This window comes from Vanellus vanellus, assembly GCF_965231255.1.
Source record: "Vanellus vanellus genome assembly, chromosome: Z".
NCBI classification, from domain to species: domain Eukaryota; kingdom Metazoa; phylum Chordata; class Aves; order Charadriiformes; family Charadriidae; genus Vanellus; species Vanellus vanellus.
The window spans coordinates 31682391-31702415 of record NC_138908.1 but is presented as its reverse complement, the minus strand read 5'-3'; the positions used below and the strand labels follow the sequence as shown (position 1 = coordinate 31702415).

General features: G+C 39.7%; 1 protein-coding gene across 1 annotated transcript in view; it reads left to right on the top strand.

Moving 5' to 3' along the window:
• MEGF10 (multiple EGF like domains 10) overlaps positions 1–20025 on the top strand; it is a gene marked incomplete at its 5' end in the record, with an annotated part of 79552 nt that overhangs the window by 33280 nt on the left and 26247 nt on the right. Inside the window, 6 exons of the mRNA XM_082497193.1 lie at positions 447–583; positions 5519–5731; positions 11712–11886; positions 12714–12834; positions 15207–15370; positions 18549–18651. Coding sequence (XP_082353319.1) covers positions 447–583; positions 5519–5731; positions 11712–11886; positions 12714–12834; positions 15207–15370; positions 18549–18651 — 913 coding nt within the window. The remainder of the gene's footprint in view (positions 1–446; positions 584–5518; positions 5732–11711; positions 11887–12713; positions 12835–15206; positions 15371–18548; positions 18652–20025) is intronic.

Sequence of the window (20025 nt, the reverse complement as noted above, 5' to 3'; positions counted from 1 at the left end):
GAAATTACAAACAGCTTTTCCTTTCACCAGAAGAAAACAACTTATCATAAAGTAGTATAATTGGGGCATTACAGCAATTACTGATGTCTACACCATTACTCACTGGAGGGCATTTCCGGATGTCTTGATATATACTACTCCTGATAAATAAATTGGGAAGAGCTTGACATCAATTAGTCTTAAATGTCTAAGTGTTTTCACTGTTGCTTAGAGATAGCGTTTTTCATTAGCTTTGGCTTCCAAAATGGAAATCCTAGAAGATTATTCCTACAGTGCTGAAACGTACCCCACATTTAAAGCTGGAAAAGAGTCTGACATTTCCATCAGCACTAGACGAGTGAAATGAGATCTCCTTGATCTTCCTTCGTTACAAACCTTTCTTCCTTGTCCATTCAAGCTGTAATCACAAATCTAATATTAAGATATTTTTTTTTCTGCACATGCAGGGCATGGTCTGTGGTCAGCCTTGTCCTGAGGGTCGTTACGGGAGAAACTGTTCCCAGGAGTGCCAGTGCCACAACGGAGGAACCTGTGACTCAGCAACAGGTCAATGCCATTGCAGCCCAGGTTACACAGGGGAACGGTAAGGAAAACTTATTTTTGAGAGACTGCTGAACCTGCAAGGGGTCTGTGATGGCAGAGAAAGTTAAGAAGCTGCTAGAAAGCAGAATGAAAATATCTGTGATACGATTAAGAGAGCCTTATGAAATATTTATCATGTCACTTTGCTGATGCTGGGTCACAAGTTAGAAGTGCCTATGTGATTACTCTTCTGTGAGGAACGGCTTGGTTTCAGGATTTTCCTTCTGTGGCTCATGCTCTGGCAGCGTCTTGTGGGTCTCCACTTGAGTGGCTTGCACAATGACACAGTTTGGGGTATGGTGAAGGGGTGAGAAGGGAAGCTTTTGGTTTTGTACAGATGTTTGGCAGCCATAGTAGCAAGGGAGGCTCATCTGGTTCCTCTTCAAACTGAGCAAGCTGGAGAGTCGTCTCCTAAAGTATTTCTGACTTGATTGTTAAAAGTTGTCTTTGGTAGATTGGAAAGATAACATAGAAAGTAATCATTTTTTAAGGCAGTGAAAAGTGATGAAAGAAGTGTTTTCCTGCATATATTTTAAACAGCACGCAACTCATTTGCTGAAGTCAGCAGCAGCTTAATCACTGGGGTCAGTCCAGGGGATCTCTGTCAACAATAGTAGGTATTATAACCATATGCACTTCCCATGCGAGTGTTCACAGGACGTGGGGAGATCTGTGCCAGACATAAGGGCAAAAAAAGTCATGAAGAAGACAAGCAATTAGTCCAGAGCCATTTGGATGTCAAAAGGAAATATGTGTCTGTGAAGAAACAGTGTAGAAGGTGGTAGATGCATTTAAAGAGACACAGACAAGTCAGCTGGAAAATCAAAGGAATATCCATATGAGAATTTATGCACTGCACTAAAATGGTGTTTCTAAAAACAATTCAATTTTTTGTCTGGGAATTTAAATCTGACTTTAATCTGAAATGCCTTACAAGCTGCAGCATTTTGATCATTTTTGCAAGCCTGAACTCCCTATTTTCCTGCAAAAGAAGCTGTATTTGCAGTTCTTTTGTTTTTCAAGATACTCCAAGGGTCAGAAGCAAAGTTGTAGACCTGGTTCTTATTTCATGTCAGGGGACTGGCAAGAGAGGGAAGCATTACAAGAAATGTGTGGGCATTGGCTGAGCTAGCATGTACATATCATCAGCAAAGAAGACAGTTTTTGAAAGTGCTAAGCTCCACTTCTGTGTGTCACTTCAACAATATTTGTCTGAGATTTTGGTGTGGTGGTGACTTGGTGGAACCTTGCAAGAAAAAAGAGGACTCCTAGAGGCTGTAACACTTCCTAGGTGATCTGAGTTAGCTCAAGGGCATCTAGTTTAAACTACCTGTGTAGTTGTTTTGCCAAATACTTTTTGATTGATACCTGTCCTCACCGTGCAGTGGAAAAGGGTCTTTCAGAAGCTGATGAAGATAAAATTAAAAAAAAAAAAAAAATTGCAAGGTTGCATTTTGTCGAATTTGGCAGGGATTCCTGATTGTCATTTCGATAAAATTCATTCTTAGCTTTATTTGTATAACTTCATTAGGAAATATTTAAACAGGATTATTAGCTCTAGTATTATGCTACACCTCTGAAGGAAAGGGGATTATATTGCTGACTTCAGTCAGGGCAGAATCACGAATACCTTGAAACTTCTGGATAACAGTGTTAGATTGAGGCAAATACTGAAGAAGCATGAAATGAACATGTATACCCATTTTACCTCAGTCAGAGGGCTCTGCTATATTTTGTTAAGTTTTGCAGTGTCTTGTATTACATGTCTTTGAAATTCTTCTGTAATAAGCCACCATTCACACAAAAAAAACCCAACCAAAAAGCCGAGTAAGAAAAATGGAGAGATGACCAAAGAAAATATTTTATAGAGTTGGGGAAATAAGCAGGTTATAAGTTGATAAAACCATTAATAATGTTCCATATTATCAAGTAATATTTTTGTACAATCTGTAACTTGGTAAAACTTACAGGTGCCCTAATTGCAGAATATGTTATGTGCCTGATATCACCATTTGAGTTCATAGCACACCTTAGGGCTTCAATGTCACATGGTCTGGCCCTAAAGCTTTGGGATTTAGCTGTTTTTTCTTTTTGTCTATATCGGCCTAATTCAGAGTTGCATATATTGAAAAATATGGGGATTTTCCCTAACGCATAAGCTATGAAATGTTGTCATCCTTGGTCCTAAGACATTAACCTGTTGAGCTGAGAGGTCTGCTCTCACTCATGTAATCAAATATTTTAAGTGCATTTAGTACTAGAGCCTTTAGTAATGTTATAGTAGTACTAGCATTCCAAATTTTAACAATTCTGTTATAGAACACAGAGAAGTTATAGCTGAAAACATCAAACCCTCATTGTATCTTGTAAATGTATTGCCAAATGAAATTGCTATCCAGAAACTCATTAGTAAATGAGTCACAAGTTTTAGAAGCAGGATATTGAAAATTGTCTTTTAGTAGTCAGGCTGGACAACTAAACACACAGTCTGATCTTTAGGTTAAATAATGTTTTTCATATGTAAAACGTTAAGGAAATAAGACTGTTAGCTAAAATAGCTATCTTCTAAAAGCTCTGTGAAGGAAAGAGGAAAAGTTTGGTGAAGAAGTCTCTTTATTAGGATGTATTTTTCTTATGGAGTAACAAAAATCATAGAATCATAGAATGGTTTGGGTTGGAAAGGACCTTGAAGATCATCAAATTCCAACACCCCTGCCATAGACAGGGACAACTCCCACCAGCCCAGGTTGCCAAAGGCCACGTCCAGCCTGGCCTTGGACAACTCCAGGGATGGGGCCTCAGCAACCTCTCTGGGCAACCTGTTCCAGTGCCTTAACACCCTCAGAGTGAAAAACTTCTTCCTAATGTTTAACCTAAACCTGCCCTCTTCCAGTTTAAAGATATTCTCCCTCATCCTGTCACTACATGCCCTAGTAAAGAGTCCTTCCCCAGCTCTCCTGTAGGCCCCCTTTAGGTACTGGAAGGCCGCAATAAGATCTCCCTGGAGCCTTCTCTTCTGCAGGCTGAACAGCCCCAACTCTTTCAACCTCTCCTTATAGGAGAGGTGCTCCAGCCCTCGGATCATCCTCGTGGCTATCCTCTGGACCCACTCCAGCAGGTCCATGTCATTCTTATGTTGGGGACTCCAGAGCTGGATGCAGTACTCCAGGTGGGGTCTCACGAGAGTGGAACAGAGGGGCAGAATCACCTCCTGTGACCTGCTGGCCACACTTCTGATGCAGCCCAGGATATGGTTGGCCTTCTGGGCTGCGATCGCACATTGCTGGCTCATGCAGAGCGTCTCGTCAATCAGCACCCCCAGGTGCTTCTCCTCAGGGCTGCTCTCCAGCCATTCTCTGCCCAGCCTGTATTTGTGCTTGAGATTGCCCTGACCCAGATGCAGAACCTTGCACTTGGCCTTGTTGAACTGCATGAGGTTGCCTTTGGCCCACGTCTCCAACCTGTCCAGGTCCCTCTGGATGGCATCCCTCCACTCCAGCGTGTCTACCTCGCCAAACAGCTTGGTGTCATCAGCAAACTTGCTGAGGGTGCACTCGACCCCACTGTCCATGTCGCTGACAAAGATGTTGAACAGTACAGGCCCCAGTAGTGACCCCTGAGGAACACCACTCATCACTGGTCTCCACTTGGACATCGAGCCGTTGACCGCAACTATTTGAGTGCGACGGTCCAGCCAGTTCTTTATCCACCGAGTGGTCCATTTGTCGAATCCATGTCTCTTCAATTTAGAGACCAGGATATTATGTGGGACAGTGTCAATCGCTTTGCACAAGTCCAAGTAGATGACATCAGCTGGTCTTCCCTTGTCCACTGCCGCTGTAACCCCTTCGTAGAAGGCCACCAAATTTGTCAGGCATGACTTGCCCTTGGTGAAGCCATGCTGGCTACCACCAATCACCTCCTTGTTTTCTATGATGTGCCTCAGCAGAGTTTCCAGGAGGATCTGCTACATGGTCTTGCCAGGCACAGAGGTGAGACTGACTGGCCTGTAGTTCCCTGGGTCTTCCTTGTTTCCCTATTTGAAAATGGGCGTTATGTTTCCTCTTTTCCAGCTGGCAGGAACCTCACCAGAGCTCCACGACTTCTCAAATATGATGGCTAGTGGCTTAGCGACTTGACCTGCCAGTTCCCTCAGGACCCATGGATGTATCTCATCAGGTCCCATGGACTTGTGCACAAAAAAATCATGGCTACTCTCCCATATGGCATAAACTCAAGTCTTTACCAGTTTTTCTTTTCATCTATTAGAAAAGTCAGCTGAAAAGAAGGGGTCTGGGTTCCTGAAGATTATTCCATGTCACCCTATGAATTTTTGAAAGGCAAAATCAACAACAAAACCAAAAATGGTTTAGAATGGAATTCTGAAAAGGAACGTATTTTGGAAACGTCATGTGTGTGGAAACACAATTAGAAAATATTCTCGTCAGAGACTGTTGAACGTGGTTGCCAGGGAACTTCCTGAGCGTCTGCAGGAGTGTGGGTGTCTGCTGGCTATTCTCACTATTGCTAAGTGGAGAATCTAGATCACTTTAAAAAGTTACAGATGGGTGGATTTTGAAACAAAATACTTGAAAATGTATTCCTTCATACTTCAGGTCTGATTTAAGAGGGTTTGGTTTTGTTCTGGATCCTGAATGTGAAGTGCAATGGTCTGTATATGCATGTTGTCTCCTTTGTTGGAGAACAGGGAGACCTCTTTCAAAGGAATTCGCAGAGCCAATGTTTTTAAGCATGTCTAGCTGAGCAGCAAAAGAAACCAGAGACAGGTGCTTTTAAATATGAAGTTATTTAAATTCCTGCTCTACTTAAGAGGCATTTTAGACCAGTATAAGATATTCCTCATAAACCATTATTTCCTTTAAATTTATGGGAAATAAAGCTAATTTTTGTTTGTTTGTTTGTTTTTTTCTCACAGGTGCCAAGATGAGTGTCCAGTGGGGACTTACGGATTGCAGTGTGCTGAGACCTGCAAGTGTATGAATGGTGGGAAATGTTACCATATTAGTGGTGCCTGTCTCTGTGAACCAGGATACACTGGAGAGCACTGTGAAACAAGGCTTTGCCCTGAGGGGATTTATGGTCTCAAGTGTGATAAAAAGTGTCCCTGCCACATGCCCAATACCTGGAGGTAGGCTTTACACCCTTTAGCCTGTTTTCTTTTTCTATATAGAACATAGAAATCCTAATATAATCTGAAAATAAATAATTCCTGATTTTTCTAGCACTTTCATGCAAACTGAAGCAGATAAAGACTTGTAAGAGTATTTGGTATTCTCTAACCATATCAAGAAAGAAAATATCAGCCCAAAAGACCTTCTGAATTTTAGTGCTTGCAACTATATTTGATCTTAATATTCACCGCTGTATTTGGTCTCTGACCCATAAAATAAATGTTAAGACAAAGTATGACCTTTGTCTGTATTTACCACATGAATAAATCAATACATTGTTCACCGTATAAAGTATACATCATATGTCCCTCGCATATTCTGGTGCAGTGTAGATGAGAAATAACGGAGTTGAAATCAGTGGCTGTATAGTCTTGCGAGACAGGAATGAGAGAAGCATCCATTTCTCCACCACCCCCCCGCCCCCCGCCCCAAGAATTGGTGCAGGTGACTATTTTAATAGAAAATTTCTGAAGACTTACCGAATCTAGGTTTCAAAAAAACATTTTTTTTGTCATTTAAATGATTTTTCTAGAAAGCAGGTAAAATCTGATCCCTGGATATTGAGTGAAAATAGTTTTCCATTGGCTTACCTTTTACCATCTCTCCTTATTCAGGTGGTAATGTGTCCTATTTTTTGAGTTTTGTGTGTCTTTGTGGATTTTGCAGTGTTTCAGCATATTGTTATGAATATTTGGAGACAAACTCTCAGCTGTGAGGGAGGAATGTCAGATGTCAGTCGAGGCAAGCCAGCATATTTATAGAACAATTCTGGACAGCTTTCTCTTGTTACAAAACACAGTTCTTCTGATGAAATGCTTTGGTCGTTGTGCACTCACTTACACGTTCACTTATACTTAATTGCATTACTAATCACAGTACCTTAGATAAGGTTTGTGAACATAATCTAAAATTTTGCTGTTGAAAATAGCTGTGGAAGAAATTTGCAGAAACTATTGACTATCACATAGAATGCTGCTGTATGTTGTATATAAGATGCACTTTTCCTCATAGATAAACCAAAAGCCTTTACTCAGAATTTAGCAGTGATATTAAAGCACTCAAGCACTTACATGGAAATACCTATTCTGTTTGGCCTCTGTTAAAAATTACTTTGTGGATGTCTGAGTTGTTCAACATACCTCTCATTGATAAACCACGTGACAGCAAATTGAACTCTCCTGCCTTTCCATTCATATGCTTTTACAGTTGTGTTCTTGCACTTCTGTTTATCCCATTTACTTGAAATGTCTTTAGAAAAAATACAGAGTTTTTGACATTAAATCAAGCAATTCATTCTTTGGGCAATGCATTCAAGAATAGATGGCACCATAATGCTGACCTATCTAGCTCTCAAAGTATGCTAGTAGACTAGATACTATTGTATTATGAATTATGGTTAACTGCTTTCCTGAAAATTTGTCTGCAGACTGTTGCAGCAGCCTTGTTTGACAGGAACGCATTGCACTGTATAGTATTTCTGATATTACAGGGATTACTTCTGATTCATGTTCAGCACAGCTGTTCCTTCATTTATACTGCTGGAAGACAGCTTGTGGTCAAATCAGATCACAAATGTTCGCATCTGAACAGCAGCATATGGCTGGTCTTTTTTTGAACATTTTCTCCTCTGTATGACAGATCAAAAGACATTTAACAGCCCTGTAGGTGCAGGAGCATATTTGCAAGGGCAAAATGACCTGTGAGGAACAGAAAGATTTTCACGACTTCATGAGTGTATTTTTCATATATAGGTTCCTTCCCCCTGGGTCAGGAAGTGATTAACACCACCACATAACAGAAATCAAAAGGCATCTGAGTAATGGTATAGAAGACAAAGCCTCCTGCAGACACTTTACACCTTTGAGAATCTTTTGAGAAGCCAGTTGTGTCTGGCTGTCTTTATCTTTCACTAAATATCAATCAGCCTGGAGACGACTTTCTAAGCGCGCCAGGGAATATCCTCATCCCTTACTTGCCTACCACAAGTACTCTCTCTTTGGGTTGGCTATAGCCAAAGGATCTTCTTCAAAGCACTAACCCATTTAGCAGCAATGTAACAACCAATAATTCCAGGACATGAAAAAGGGGGTACAGTTCCTTCCTCAAATACACTTAGTGCGTCTGTAGGCTATATTTTATGTGTCTGTATTTTGTTAGGACTTCTAGAGGCCTTGATACCGTAAAAGCTTTTTTCATCTGGGTATGATCCCTAATGTAGGTATTCTTAAAGAAGAGCTGTTGGTAGTTGTAGAGCCCTAGGTTATTTGTTACTTTCTTAGTATTCGTAGATACGGAAATGAACTAAAGGTTAGTTAAAAAAATACATAGCACCAAAAAACTGGGCTTTAAAATTTGTGTGTATAAGTTGCAGTATACAAGTAGGTGTCTAGCCATTTTCTTCAAATACTTAAAGATTCAAAAACATTATGATACATCATAGTTCAAAAATCTATACACATTTTTATTACTGTTTTATAATTCAGGAAAATGCATCAAACCAGCTTTGGCAATAATTCATAATTTGCATTTTGGTTAGGTTAAGCTACAGGGGTTTTACTGCTGCTGTTCGTTGATGGCAGCTCCTAGGGATGAAAAGGAAGCTCATCCTTGTTCTTAGTTGTATCAGCAGCCTTTGTTAAATGCTTTGTAAAGGGTTAGATATAGATATACTTGAGAGATTTTATTCTTTTTGAGGGGTCCAGAGGACAGCAGCAGCTAAAAACCCTCTTGTGCCACAATTTTTTTCACAAATGGCACTTCTCATGGCATCTTTTGATACCTATGAGAGGATTTGAGCTAGAGTGCAAATCAGACTCAGAACTCTGTTCTCTGTGACTAGGTGACACTATCGATTTTTCCCTTTTTACTCAATAGTCAAGAAAAAAACTGGAGTGAGCGCTAGCTGACTGAGACTAAAACCACATAAAACATGCTTCCTCAGTGGGGTACAACAGCAGCGCTGTGAGCTGCTATGAGCAGACCCATGTGACCCTGCCACTTCCACCCACAGTTTGTGGGGCTTCAACTTGTCATTCTGAAGATCCGGTTTGTAGGGCCGAGCAAAAATGACCTCGGTCTGCTTTCGTCCACACTGTCACTTCTTTTTTGCAGAGCGGTCTTATAGCCTAAACCATTTTTAGACTGGGTTTTGTCATGCCCTTACTGAAGTGACATCTAAGGATCATTCAGAAAATGTAAAAAGGGCAGACTGTGGCTGCATATTTATCTAGAAGGTTGACAAAGAATGTTTGTTATACCTGTGTTACAACATATGCACTGGTTTCAGGGTGATCTCCAAGCTAAATTTGGGATGTCCCCGTTTTAGTTGTTGTGAGGTACTTTTTGGGTTTGTTTGGTTAGGGGTTTTTTGTAAGCTCTTTCTGGTGATCTTCCACCACTGCTTCACAGTCAGCTGGGGTCACTCTGTATCACCAACTAATTTGATATAGTTAAGGCTGGAATTAGGGTTTATTCATGACATGAGCTCTAATGGTGTTTCTTTTGTCTCCTGCTTTTTCTGAGATGATACATATATAGGGTTGAGTGGAATTTTATGGTGTGATACATGCTTAGTTCGTAGAGTCTGGGTGAAAGTCAAGGTTAGGGCATCTTGCAATTTTTCATTTTTATAATGGACTTGCAGGTTTAAGAGCTTTTAATGGAAATTTTATATTGCATAGGGTGCTACAGAATTTGGTTGGATATTGTAATAATTAAACACCTATATAAATCATATAAAAATCAATAAGTTAATCTAAGACTTCAAATATATAATATCAACTACCCACAAGTGTTTTTTTTCTCTATACAGAGTAGGGTTGTATTTCCAGAAAGCATGAACAAAAGACCAGGAATAAAAGCGGATGTACTGGCACTATCTCTCAACATCTCTTTAGTTCCCTATCTTAATATATAAATCTTATTGCCAATTAATCTAACTGCATGAGAACCCATCAAAAAGCTTCAGAAGTGCTCCAACTTCCTACATCTAATTACAAATCACGGAATACTAATTTTGGTGTCAATCAATGTATGTGCAGCTATGCCTTAGTAACACTCACTGGGGGGCACAGAATATCAATGCCTCTGCTTCATACCCAATGCTTGTTCATGCGTGTGGTCTCCCCCTGAAAGGAAAAAAAGCCAACAACAAACACCACTGGGATTTATGTCTTAAAATGACAGTACTACTAATTTTATGTTATAAATATATCCTAATTCCTATCTGAATGACTGTTCAGTTGTGGAGTGAAAAATCTTTTCATATTCCCTGCCCTGTATTCTTCCACTGATAAGAAACAGGGGAATTGGATCCAAAATGCCACTGGGTGCCTACAGGAGGTTAGGAGTAGGGAATCTGATTATCTTGCTGCGTCATGTGTTTTCATAATTTTGCATGTATTTTATATGAAAATAGTTCCATTTCAACGTATTTCATGGCAGGTGTACTTAGAACTGAACAAATAACCAGGACTGTTGTCTATGAACACCATGAGTTTTGAACCATTTCTGCATATATCATTTAACTGAAAAGACCTTCCCTCTCACTTCGTGTAAACTAGCTTTAGTGTCAAAGAGATTTTAATATCTTCAAGATACCCAAATTCTTATAATGTCATAGTGTATGCAATAATATAGAGAGAGCAGGATACATAATGACATTCCAACCTTTATAATTCATACTTTCCTTGATCAGCAGTACATTGTCAGTTGTTTGTATTTGGTCATAGGAAACTCTTAGTTTTACAAGAGTGGTCCTTGAGTCCAAAGAGCAGTTGCAACTAATACTGCATTCCTTTGTTATGTTGCAACTTTTTCAGACAATATTGTTGTTACTTATGTTACAGCACCTAAAAGTGCCCTAGGTATTTTTTCAAACTTTCAAATGGTCAGAAAAATACTCTGTTTCAAACACCCCCCCCACACAAGGAGTCAGCAAATCTTGTAAAATCAGGCCCTTGTCATGGGTCATTTAATACGTCTGGACGAAGGCACTTTTTTTTTTTCCAGCACACTTAAAGGAACTTCACTTCAATCAGTGGCAGACAAATATCTTTAAACAGCCTTCCCATTGTAAATATATTAGGTTTGGATATTAAGGCTTTCCTTTGGTGAGAATTAAGCAAATACTTTGTCTGCCAGAGTGCTACAGAGTACCCCATTGTGTCCACTTTTCCAGCACATATATCTTTGCACAGCTGATGATGTCCATTTGTTATGAGGCAACAGCTGTCTGACTGGCCCTTCAATGAAACTGCTGTTCCAGGTAGGGACAGCTGGTGTGCCACCAGGTATGGCCAACACAGGGGAGATACTCTCCAAAAGGTCACTCCTCTGACGGTATATCTGACTTCTGCCCAATGCAAATGATTTTGCATCGTTCCCAGAAAGAAGCCAGTTGTCCTCTTTTCAACCAACAATTTAAAGAAAAGAGCATGCTTGCTACTCATTGGGTGCTATGTTATTATTTTGTGTTGGATGCCATGCTATTTTACTGAAGCATTGTATTTCTCAGACAATATGCTGCTGAGTTTGGGCAGTGTTTCAGAAATGATCCTGTTATACTTGGTGGAAACCTAATGATACCTTTTGGGGAATTTAATGGTTTCATCATCTTAATATTGGTAACCATGGATATCTATTTTATGGCTGCTTTTGTTTCAACTAGCTGTAGAAAAATGGTACCTCTTCTTTCCATGTCCTCCCAAAATGTCTTTCTGTTGTATGATGTTACATTTCTTAGCTTAATTGGCAGGCATTTATATATACATATGCAGAACCCTTTGCTTTGTGGTTTGGGGAGTAAAACCACCTCTATGCATAGTATGCAAGGTCCTTTATGCAACCTATCTGTAACAGCATTTTATTCGCGGGGTGGGGGGGGGAAGATGTCACGTTTAGTCCTGAATTATTTATCTTTTCATCCCCTCCTGGCAGCTGTCACCCTATGTCTGGGGAATGCTCCTGCAAGCCCGGCTGGTCTGGGCTCTACTGCAACGAGACATGTTCCCCGGGATTCTACGGCGAGTCGTGTCAGCAAATCTGCAGCTGCCAAAACGGTGCTGACTGCGATAGTGTGACTGGAAAATGCACCTGTGCCCCTGGATTTAAGGTAAATAAGTCTCACTTTCACAGTCCGTTTTCGACTCCACTGCCTTTAGTTAAGTGCCAAATTCTTCAAGATGGCAGTGTCCTTTCTCCACCACAGTAAAAGAGGTAAGGATATTTAGGTGCCACTAGGTGTATTATAAGACCCTGAAAAGGCAGGGTTTGTGCTTGGTTCTCAGTAGTGAAATGAAGCCATTTTAAGAAAGAAAAAGTAGTTGCTTAATAAGACACGGATAAGAATGAGGGTATGCTGTTGAGGTGTAAATAAAGGGAGGAATGATAGGTTTCAGTCATTATCTTCTTGCACCAACTCCTCATGCTCCATCCTGAGAATCTCTAGACAAAGTCTAGACAGATTATTCTGCAGCTTTCACACACATTTGCTGTTACCCGCACAATGGATGCTAATCTAACACAGAAAACACCTTACAGTATGACTGTTCTTCTAGAAATAATAACTGTAGAAACTTCGCCAAATAAATTCTTAAAAATATTTTACATATCCATATTATTTCCCATTAAACTGCTGTCTTGCTGTGTTTTGGTTTCATAAAGTGCTGCTTATTACTGAAAATACTGTTCAGTGATCTAACCAAGTGCTGTTAGCTATGTGATCTGAGCTCTCACAGCAACTAAAGCTTACTGTAAACTTAAAAAACATGAAGGACTCCCTCTCCCTTAAATTCAGGACAACTTAGTGACAACCTAGGACAGTCATGGGCTGTACCTTTTCTGGCTTTTGTAGAACCTGAATCAGTTCTAGATCATTTATTAGTTGTATTGTCTGATCCTCCTCAAATAGTTTTTAGACTCTGGTTTTGTATAATTCAGGGCGCTGCTTGTGGTACTCCTTGTCTTCCGGGGACGTACGGAGTAAACTGTTCGTCTGTGTGCAACTGCAAAAACGAAGCCATCTGTTCACCAGTAGATGGTTCTTGTGTCTGCAAAGCAGGTAAATATCTCTTTAGATTAATTTTCTTTTTCTGTAATCATAAAATGAAATTGAGTTTTTGAAGTCGAGAAGAAGAAAGAAACTTAATAAAAAGCAGACCGACTACCTTGAGGGCCAATATCACTAGACACTTCATGCTTCTGCTGCTCTGGGAGGTGAAAAATAGGAAAACATCTGCTCAGAGAAGAGTGCGCGTACCTCATGGTTGTGTTTCCTCGACACAGTTCTCAGTGTGATGGATACCATGGCTGGGTGAATTATTAGTGTTTACCCTGAGATGAGCCACCACCTGTCTCTTGCGGCAGTGCTGTGGTCTGCTAGAAGGACTACTGGTATGCCATTTGTCTGATGTCAGCTTTCCTCGTCAAAACATATAGCTCTGTTTCCCTTCAGCCTGGGTGAGCACCACCTCTGGCTGCCACCCTCACCCCTCTCAGCATCACAGAGGCACAGACTTCTTCCTGCCGGTTTAGCACTGGCGGTGATATCTACTGGCATTTTTTTCTGTGTGAATTTTCTTCTTTTCCTCAACAGGTATCTGACAAAACCTTGCCTTTCCCCTTTCCCAGCCTGTGGCCTCTTCTGTTCCCCACTTCTGTGAGAAACTTTCTGAATTTCCCAGTATTAGTGTGAGTGGACTCATGCTCCTCGACCCCCCTGCCAGGCTCTCTCCAACAGTATTTGCATTTGTATTTGTACCTCCACCAGAAACTGGATGTGTGTGCCCACCTCTCCATCTCCCAATAGCACATGCCCTTGGGTGGAACAAAGATATCTCAGCCATCCCCTAACGCCAGTTCTACAGAGATCTTTTCCCTTATAAAGGTCTACAGGTCCACATGGTGTTCCTGTTCAACCCAAAATATGCTACTAAACTCCATTTAAAGATCTGCTCTTGCAATACGCCTGTTCTCTTTTTTACTTCTGCTGTGAGGAAGGATTTAATAGTCCAGTGTCCCTCAGCTGTGATGCTGGATTGCTGAGAAGAGAGGGGCAAGCTATTCAGTGCTAACAAGCAGATCCTGTGCCCAGCCTACATTGCAGACCCCTCCACCTAAAAATGGTTTTCTAAAAATACATGAAGTTTGGGGCTGAGGGAGAAGTGTTAGTTACCTAGACAAATATCCACTAAATTTGTCAGGGACTGATACAATTAAGTCAGTCCTGTAACAAATGTGGAGAGTTTCCAGCTTCTTCTCTTGCCAGGGACAGTGGACCTGATTTAACTCTGTTACAGTAGCTAAGTAGCTACTGCTAAGTAGCTAGGTTGTGAGGAGAAAAACCTATTCCTTGAGCCATGCATAATCCTATCTTCTTGTGCATTGGGCAGCTTTAGTCATACTATGATGAAAAAGGACAGCAAATGGTAAAATTAAACTACACCCAGATACTTGTCATGTGAATGAAGGAAATTTATAAATCCGGGAAAGACACTTGAGAGAAAGTGTCACAGTTTTCTAGCCAGTATAGTATAACATTTTTTCCTGAAATGATCCCTAAATTTGAAGATATCAATCAAGGGCACGAGGCAGCTTCATTTCAATACATGTGTTTTGCATAGTCTATTGATTAGGCGCAGTGCAGAATTATTTTTCCCTTTGCTTACTGTACACAAGATACAAAATTAGAAACTTGGCTTGTGTCACTGCTGATGGTAACGTATGACTGGCTCTCGTTGTTTCTCTTGTATCCAATAGATGATCACATTTTTAAAAATCTATTTACATTTCCATCTATCCAGTGTGCAGTCTGCAAATCGTTGCTATCTCGCATAATCAGTGCTGAATGCTGCCTTTTAGAACCATTTTCCATTACATTCTTTTTTGCATTTGGAGAGAAGTACAGAAATCATCTAAATGGTCTTCTATGTATCCTTGCAGAAATCCAACTTATGCACTACTTTTATGTTTTCTTTTTCTTTTGTGTCCAAGATTTCTGTTAAAACCATATTGCAGAACTGTCTGTATTGAACACTGGTGGAAGAATTATGAATGCAGCAGCTTAAGTCTAGGGAAAATATTTCTAATTCTTTTCGGTCTACATCTTCAAACTTTCAGTATAGTTTAGTGCTTTTCAGAGAAATTTCAAGGTGTCTCTGTTTTCATTTCAGATCTCCCATCAATTGCTTTTGTATGTTGGCACCCGTCTGCAAATGTGTGCTGTGCACAGATGTTACAAGGTGCCCTTGAGCACCTTTGTTCAAACCTGGACAAGTCCTCAGCTGAAACTGCTGATACGAGCCTGTAGATAATGTTACCCTGGTATTGTGCATCTCTGAGAGATGCCACGTGTTAGGCAGAGGGAAACGTGTGCTCAGAGAGGAATGGGGGAAAATCTGATTAATTTGTCGCTTTAATTCTTATTTTTGGCAGGTTGGCATGGTGTAGATTGCTCAATAAATTGTCCCAGCGGTACCTGGGGACTTGGCTGTAACTTAACTTGCCAGTGTCTTAATGGAGGGGCTTGCAATGCTCTGGATGGAACCTGTACCTGTGCCCCGGGCTGGAGAGGAGAAAAATGTGAACTCCCTTGCCAGGTAGTTTAATAATGTCACTCATTTTTTGCACTGTAGGATAATAATGGGCAGGGGGGTGCTCCTGTCATTCTGACTTCATGGGGATAAGTCCCTAAGGAGCTGTGCACCTGGTAGCCCATGTACAACTGGGTTCAAGATCAGGGACATGCACCACCAATCTCTTCTGAAAGAACTCTGCTGCACAGCACGTCAAAGCGCACAAAAAATGACTACACAAAATGAAGATGCGCACATGAACTCTTTTTCTGCTTTCACACTTTAAAGTTGAGCCTCAAAGTTTTCACCAGGTCCTTTAGAATTTGTTGAAAAACACAGCATCAAATGCTATCCAAACATCTATCAGCATCAAATGCTATCCAAACTGCTTCTGTTAAACTACTTTAAGTAACAACGACGAGAGAAAAAATGTACCAAAAATATATTCCACATCAAACAACATATTTTTAATTAAAATAGCTTATATCTATGGAACAGTATGAATGAAGAACTTTCATTCCGTCTCAGTCAGGCATGAGAAAGCACTCTTACTGCCCAGTCTCATGACAGGTCTTTACCTTTCTTCTGGGGCTCTGACTTCCACTATCTCCCAGACTTGAGAACTGCAAAATTAAAAATTGTTGTGTTGACAAAGGCATGCTCTGCTTAAGTTCTGTCACCTTGTAATCTGTAGTTTGAGGAAGCCATAAAAATATATAATTTCAAAATTTAAAAAATGGTAAAATTCAAAAGTTAACTGGTTTATTATTTAACTGTTTGGTTTCAATTGCATTTCATAAAAAAAAAAAAAAATATTAAATGTTATGACAAATGAGGTTTTCCAGAGTCCATCTTTTCCAATGATGGACTTCAATTTTCTGGGAAATTTTTAAGAAACTTAATTTTTTAAATAAACTGCTGTCCTTTTCCTCTCCACTGTCTTTCCTTCACTTTTGCAATACTATCTGCATAGCAGGTTTTTGGTTTAATAAAACTGTAGAGGAATCATCTGAACTGAACATAAACCTTGTAAATTCCCCTCCCATATCACATTCAAGCTTCTGTCAGCTTGGCATAGATCTACTGAGTAGTAACATGATAGGAGAAGCTGAACTACAACATAAGACTGGAAACCACACCTTTGTTTTGAATGAAAAATTCTGCTCTCAGAAGTGATTTTTTTGGGGTTGTTTTCGGTTTTAAGATGAGGTATAGCATACACTCTTATAGTCATTAAGGTGGCAAACAAATTCTAAAATATTCTGAAAAGCTGATTAGGGTACCATCTGTGCACATTTATGCAGTCTTTCCAACAATGCATCTCCATCAGAAGACTAATTTTTCTTTTTTCTAAAGCAGCTTTGTTTATCACTTAGTGTCTGATTCTGAAGGATGATGAGATCTCCCAAGCTCCATTAGCTCTTCCAAAACCGACTTATTAAAAAAGATAGGTATTGTTTCATGGCATTTGCTTCACTGTTCCAAATTTAGCAAAATAGTGCTTAAAACATTTCTATATCAGATAATTTAGCATGCCCATGCTCATTGTCCTGCTGTCTCTCTCTGTGTCAAATGATGTCCATAAGCATTTACATATTTCAAATGCATATTCTGCCTCAAAATTCCAGAGCAGGAGAATAAACAGAAAACTAATTCAAATGTGTCCAGTGTTGTTTGAATTTTTTTCTTGTTTGAGCAGAGAGTTTATTTAAATAATTGTATTTTAATTTGTTTCAATAACTTCAGAAAATTAATATCACTGCCCAGATCGTTATTCAAGATTTGTCTGAAGTTTGGACTTCAGTCCAAATATGTAGCAGACTCCAAATGCCACATTTCAACAACATATCTGAGGATTTCCTTTCTTTCCATATCTGATTATATGCAAAGGAAATGCTTAATCTTTTATTTTTCTCTCTATAAAAAAGTATTGTTGAGATGAGCAAAAGGCTCCTTATAGTCAAGTAATGTAAGATTTTGTTCTACTTTAGACTTGAAAGACTGGGAATTGAATAGCTAAATCCAGTAGAAGTTGGTAGAAATGTAGTCTTGAATATCAAAGAAGAGCAGATGAATTTTCATATAGGTTTTATTCTGATTTTTAATATGCCAGAGACAACTTTTAGCCTCAATTTTAAATGATTGGGCTTAAAACCTGACATGTTTTTTCATTTTTTGCTTTTGCTCTGAGTAACTCCAGAGTTATTACCTTAAATTATACTGGCTGTTTTCCATGGTTTTTTAAGTTGGTTTTGACACTTTTTCTGTAAGAGCAATTTACTGTTGTACTTTGCCTTGTTTTGAGAATTGTAAAGATTTTGCAATTGTAAATATTTTGCTCTTTTCAGTTTCTCATATTGATTTTGGAATTGGAATTACCCCCAAATGTACATGCCACCTTCTACGGAAGAAGCAAAAAACTCAAATTCCAATGTTTACATGTAGTTCCATAAAAATCTGGTGTGCTCTTCTGGCACAGCTGAAAACACCAAGAGGGGTGTTCAACTTGTAACTTTAATGTCTCTTGTTAGTTTGAAAAATGTTGCATAGCCAAAAAATAATTTTGTTTTGTGTACTGTCTCATAGCCAAAGAGCTTCTCTTTTTAACATAGTATGGTGCTGTAGTGCAGAGGGAAGGAATTTTAATGAAAAGACAGTGATACAGTTTGAATTGCTTATGCAATAAACTGCACGCTGAAGGTATATTTTAATTTATTGTTTTACTACTCTTTTTTATAAATAGCAACTTGATGTGGTATCCTTTTTGACTGACACGTAGAGAGCTCAGGATCTGAGGCAGAAAGGAGACTGAATTGCTTTCACATCGAGGGACCCCCAGGTCCTGCAGTAGGACCTCAGTTGTAAGGGAAATTAGAGGGACAGTACAAGAAAGCTTTCATTGCAGCCTCTGCTAGTGTAGGTTGCTGTGTTCTGAATCACTGTCTCCAGGTGCATTAGTCCAGGATTTTTCAAGAGAAAGTAATTAATTCTTTATCTTCCCCTCTTAAATGAAAGAATGAAAAAGTAGGACCCTAAAATGTTCCAAAATCCGGAAGCATTTTATATTACGAAAGCAGATTACAGATTCAGGAGAGATCTGTGGTTGCTTTTTGAGGCACAACTGACCAGAACTTGTTCTCTTCTAACTCCCAGTTGTCGTCATCTCTGGGTTTTGTTTTGTTTTTTTTTTTTGTTGCCACAGGACGGCACATATGGTATGGATTGTGCTGAACGCTGTGACTGCAGCCATGCAGATGGTTGTCATCCCACCACGGGTTACTGTCGCTGTCTGCCAGGATGGTCAGGTACAAAAGAGACTGTCATGAAGGACAATGAGGGTTTCCACTATGGTGGGACTTGGTGGTTTTGCCTTTCAGTTTTGTGGGTGGAGGAGGAGTATGTGGGGTTGGAAGAAGAGTCCCTTCTGTGATTCACAGGCATGGAAACTTTGTTGAGCATGGGATCCGCAGAAAACTGGGAATAGAAGGGGAAATCTTAAAACTTCGGCACCTCTACAGTGTAATTCCTTATGAAAGTGGTGAATAAGTGTAAATACTCAAGCTTGTGCTGGCAGCTTTGTTAGGTAAAGCATCACATCCAGGAACTCAGAAAGCTTTGCTCAGGCAGCCAAAAAGAGGATAAACCGTGCAGAAGCTGTGCTGCCATTTGAGTTTCTTAAGCTTTTGAAAAAAAATTAAATTTCTCTGCGCATGTTTTGTTTGAAAGTTGTTGCACTTTTTTCACCAAGGTTCTCCAGCATGTTCATCATGGTTTTAAGAATGATATCTATTTATTTATTCATAAAAATTTGTGTTTGACACTGTTGTTAGACTCTCTTCTTTGTGGAAAGCAAGAAAACATGATGAAACTATGCAGAAGGGCAAGCTGTTGTGAAATATTCCCTGTTTTTATAGCAGGTAGTTTTAGTTTTCACATAGATTTCTAAGCTCTAAGTCTTGGGAAAACTCTTCCATCTTCCATAAGGATCTATTGACACTCTAAGTTTGCCCTTCTCGGAGTGTTCTGGACTTCGTGTCTCACAGTGTTACTGTAGTGTTGCAAGGGTGAGATTTCACATCACCCATCTGCAAGGACTCCTTCCACCTAATAATGAGAAACCAGCATGAAAAGCACATTTAAAATGAACAAAGCCTGTTTCTGCTGTGAAAATAAAGGAGGGTGGGTTTTTTTGTGATTTCAGATATAACCCAGTACTATTTATTACCTGCTCACTCATTTATAAGTTAATATTTTTCCTAATTGACTTGCAGGTTCATGATATACTTGTTTTCTTTTTTTTCTCTGGTACTTCCAGACATAGTAGATGGAGGTGAGCAGACAATCTGCAGCAAGTCAATTATTTGACATTTAGCAAATCATTGTGCTCATGAAGGTTTGTGTAGAGCTTATGAGCTCCTCAGAAACCATTTTTACTGAGTTTTTTCCCAAAATTTGATTTTTATATGCTTTTTTTTCCCCTAGCTCTGTAGATGGATCACAGGCATTTTGTTCAAAGTACATAATACTCTGTGTCTGCAGTTCAGGTTGATTAGTTGCAGTTATTGACAGCTGGTGTGTTTTCTACTTTCTGTTGAGATGAAGATGACTTTTATGATTATTGGGGGGTATGAAGTGGAAATCTGTAGGGGATACAGATGTGGGCAGGAAGGACTCCTGCT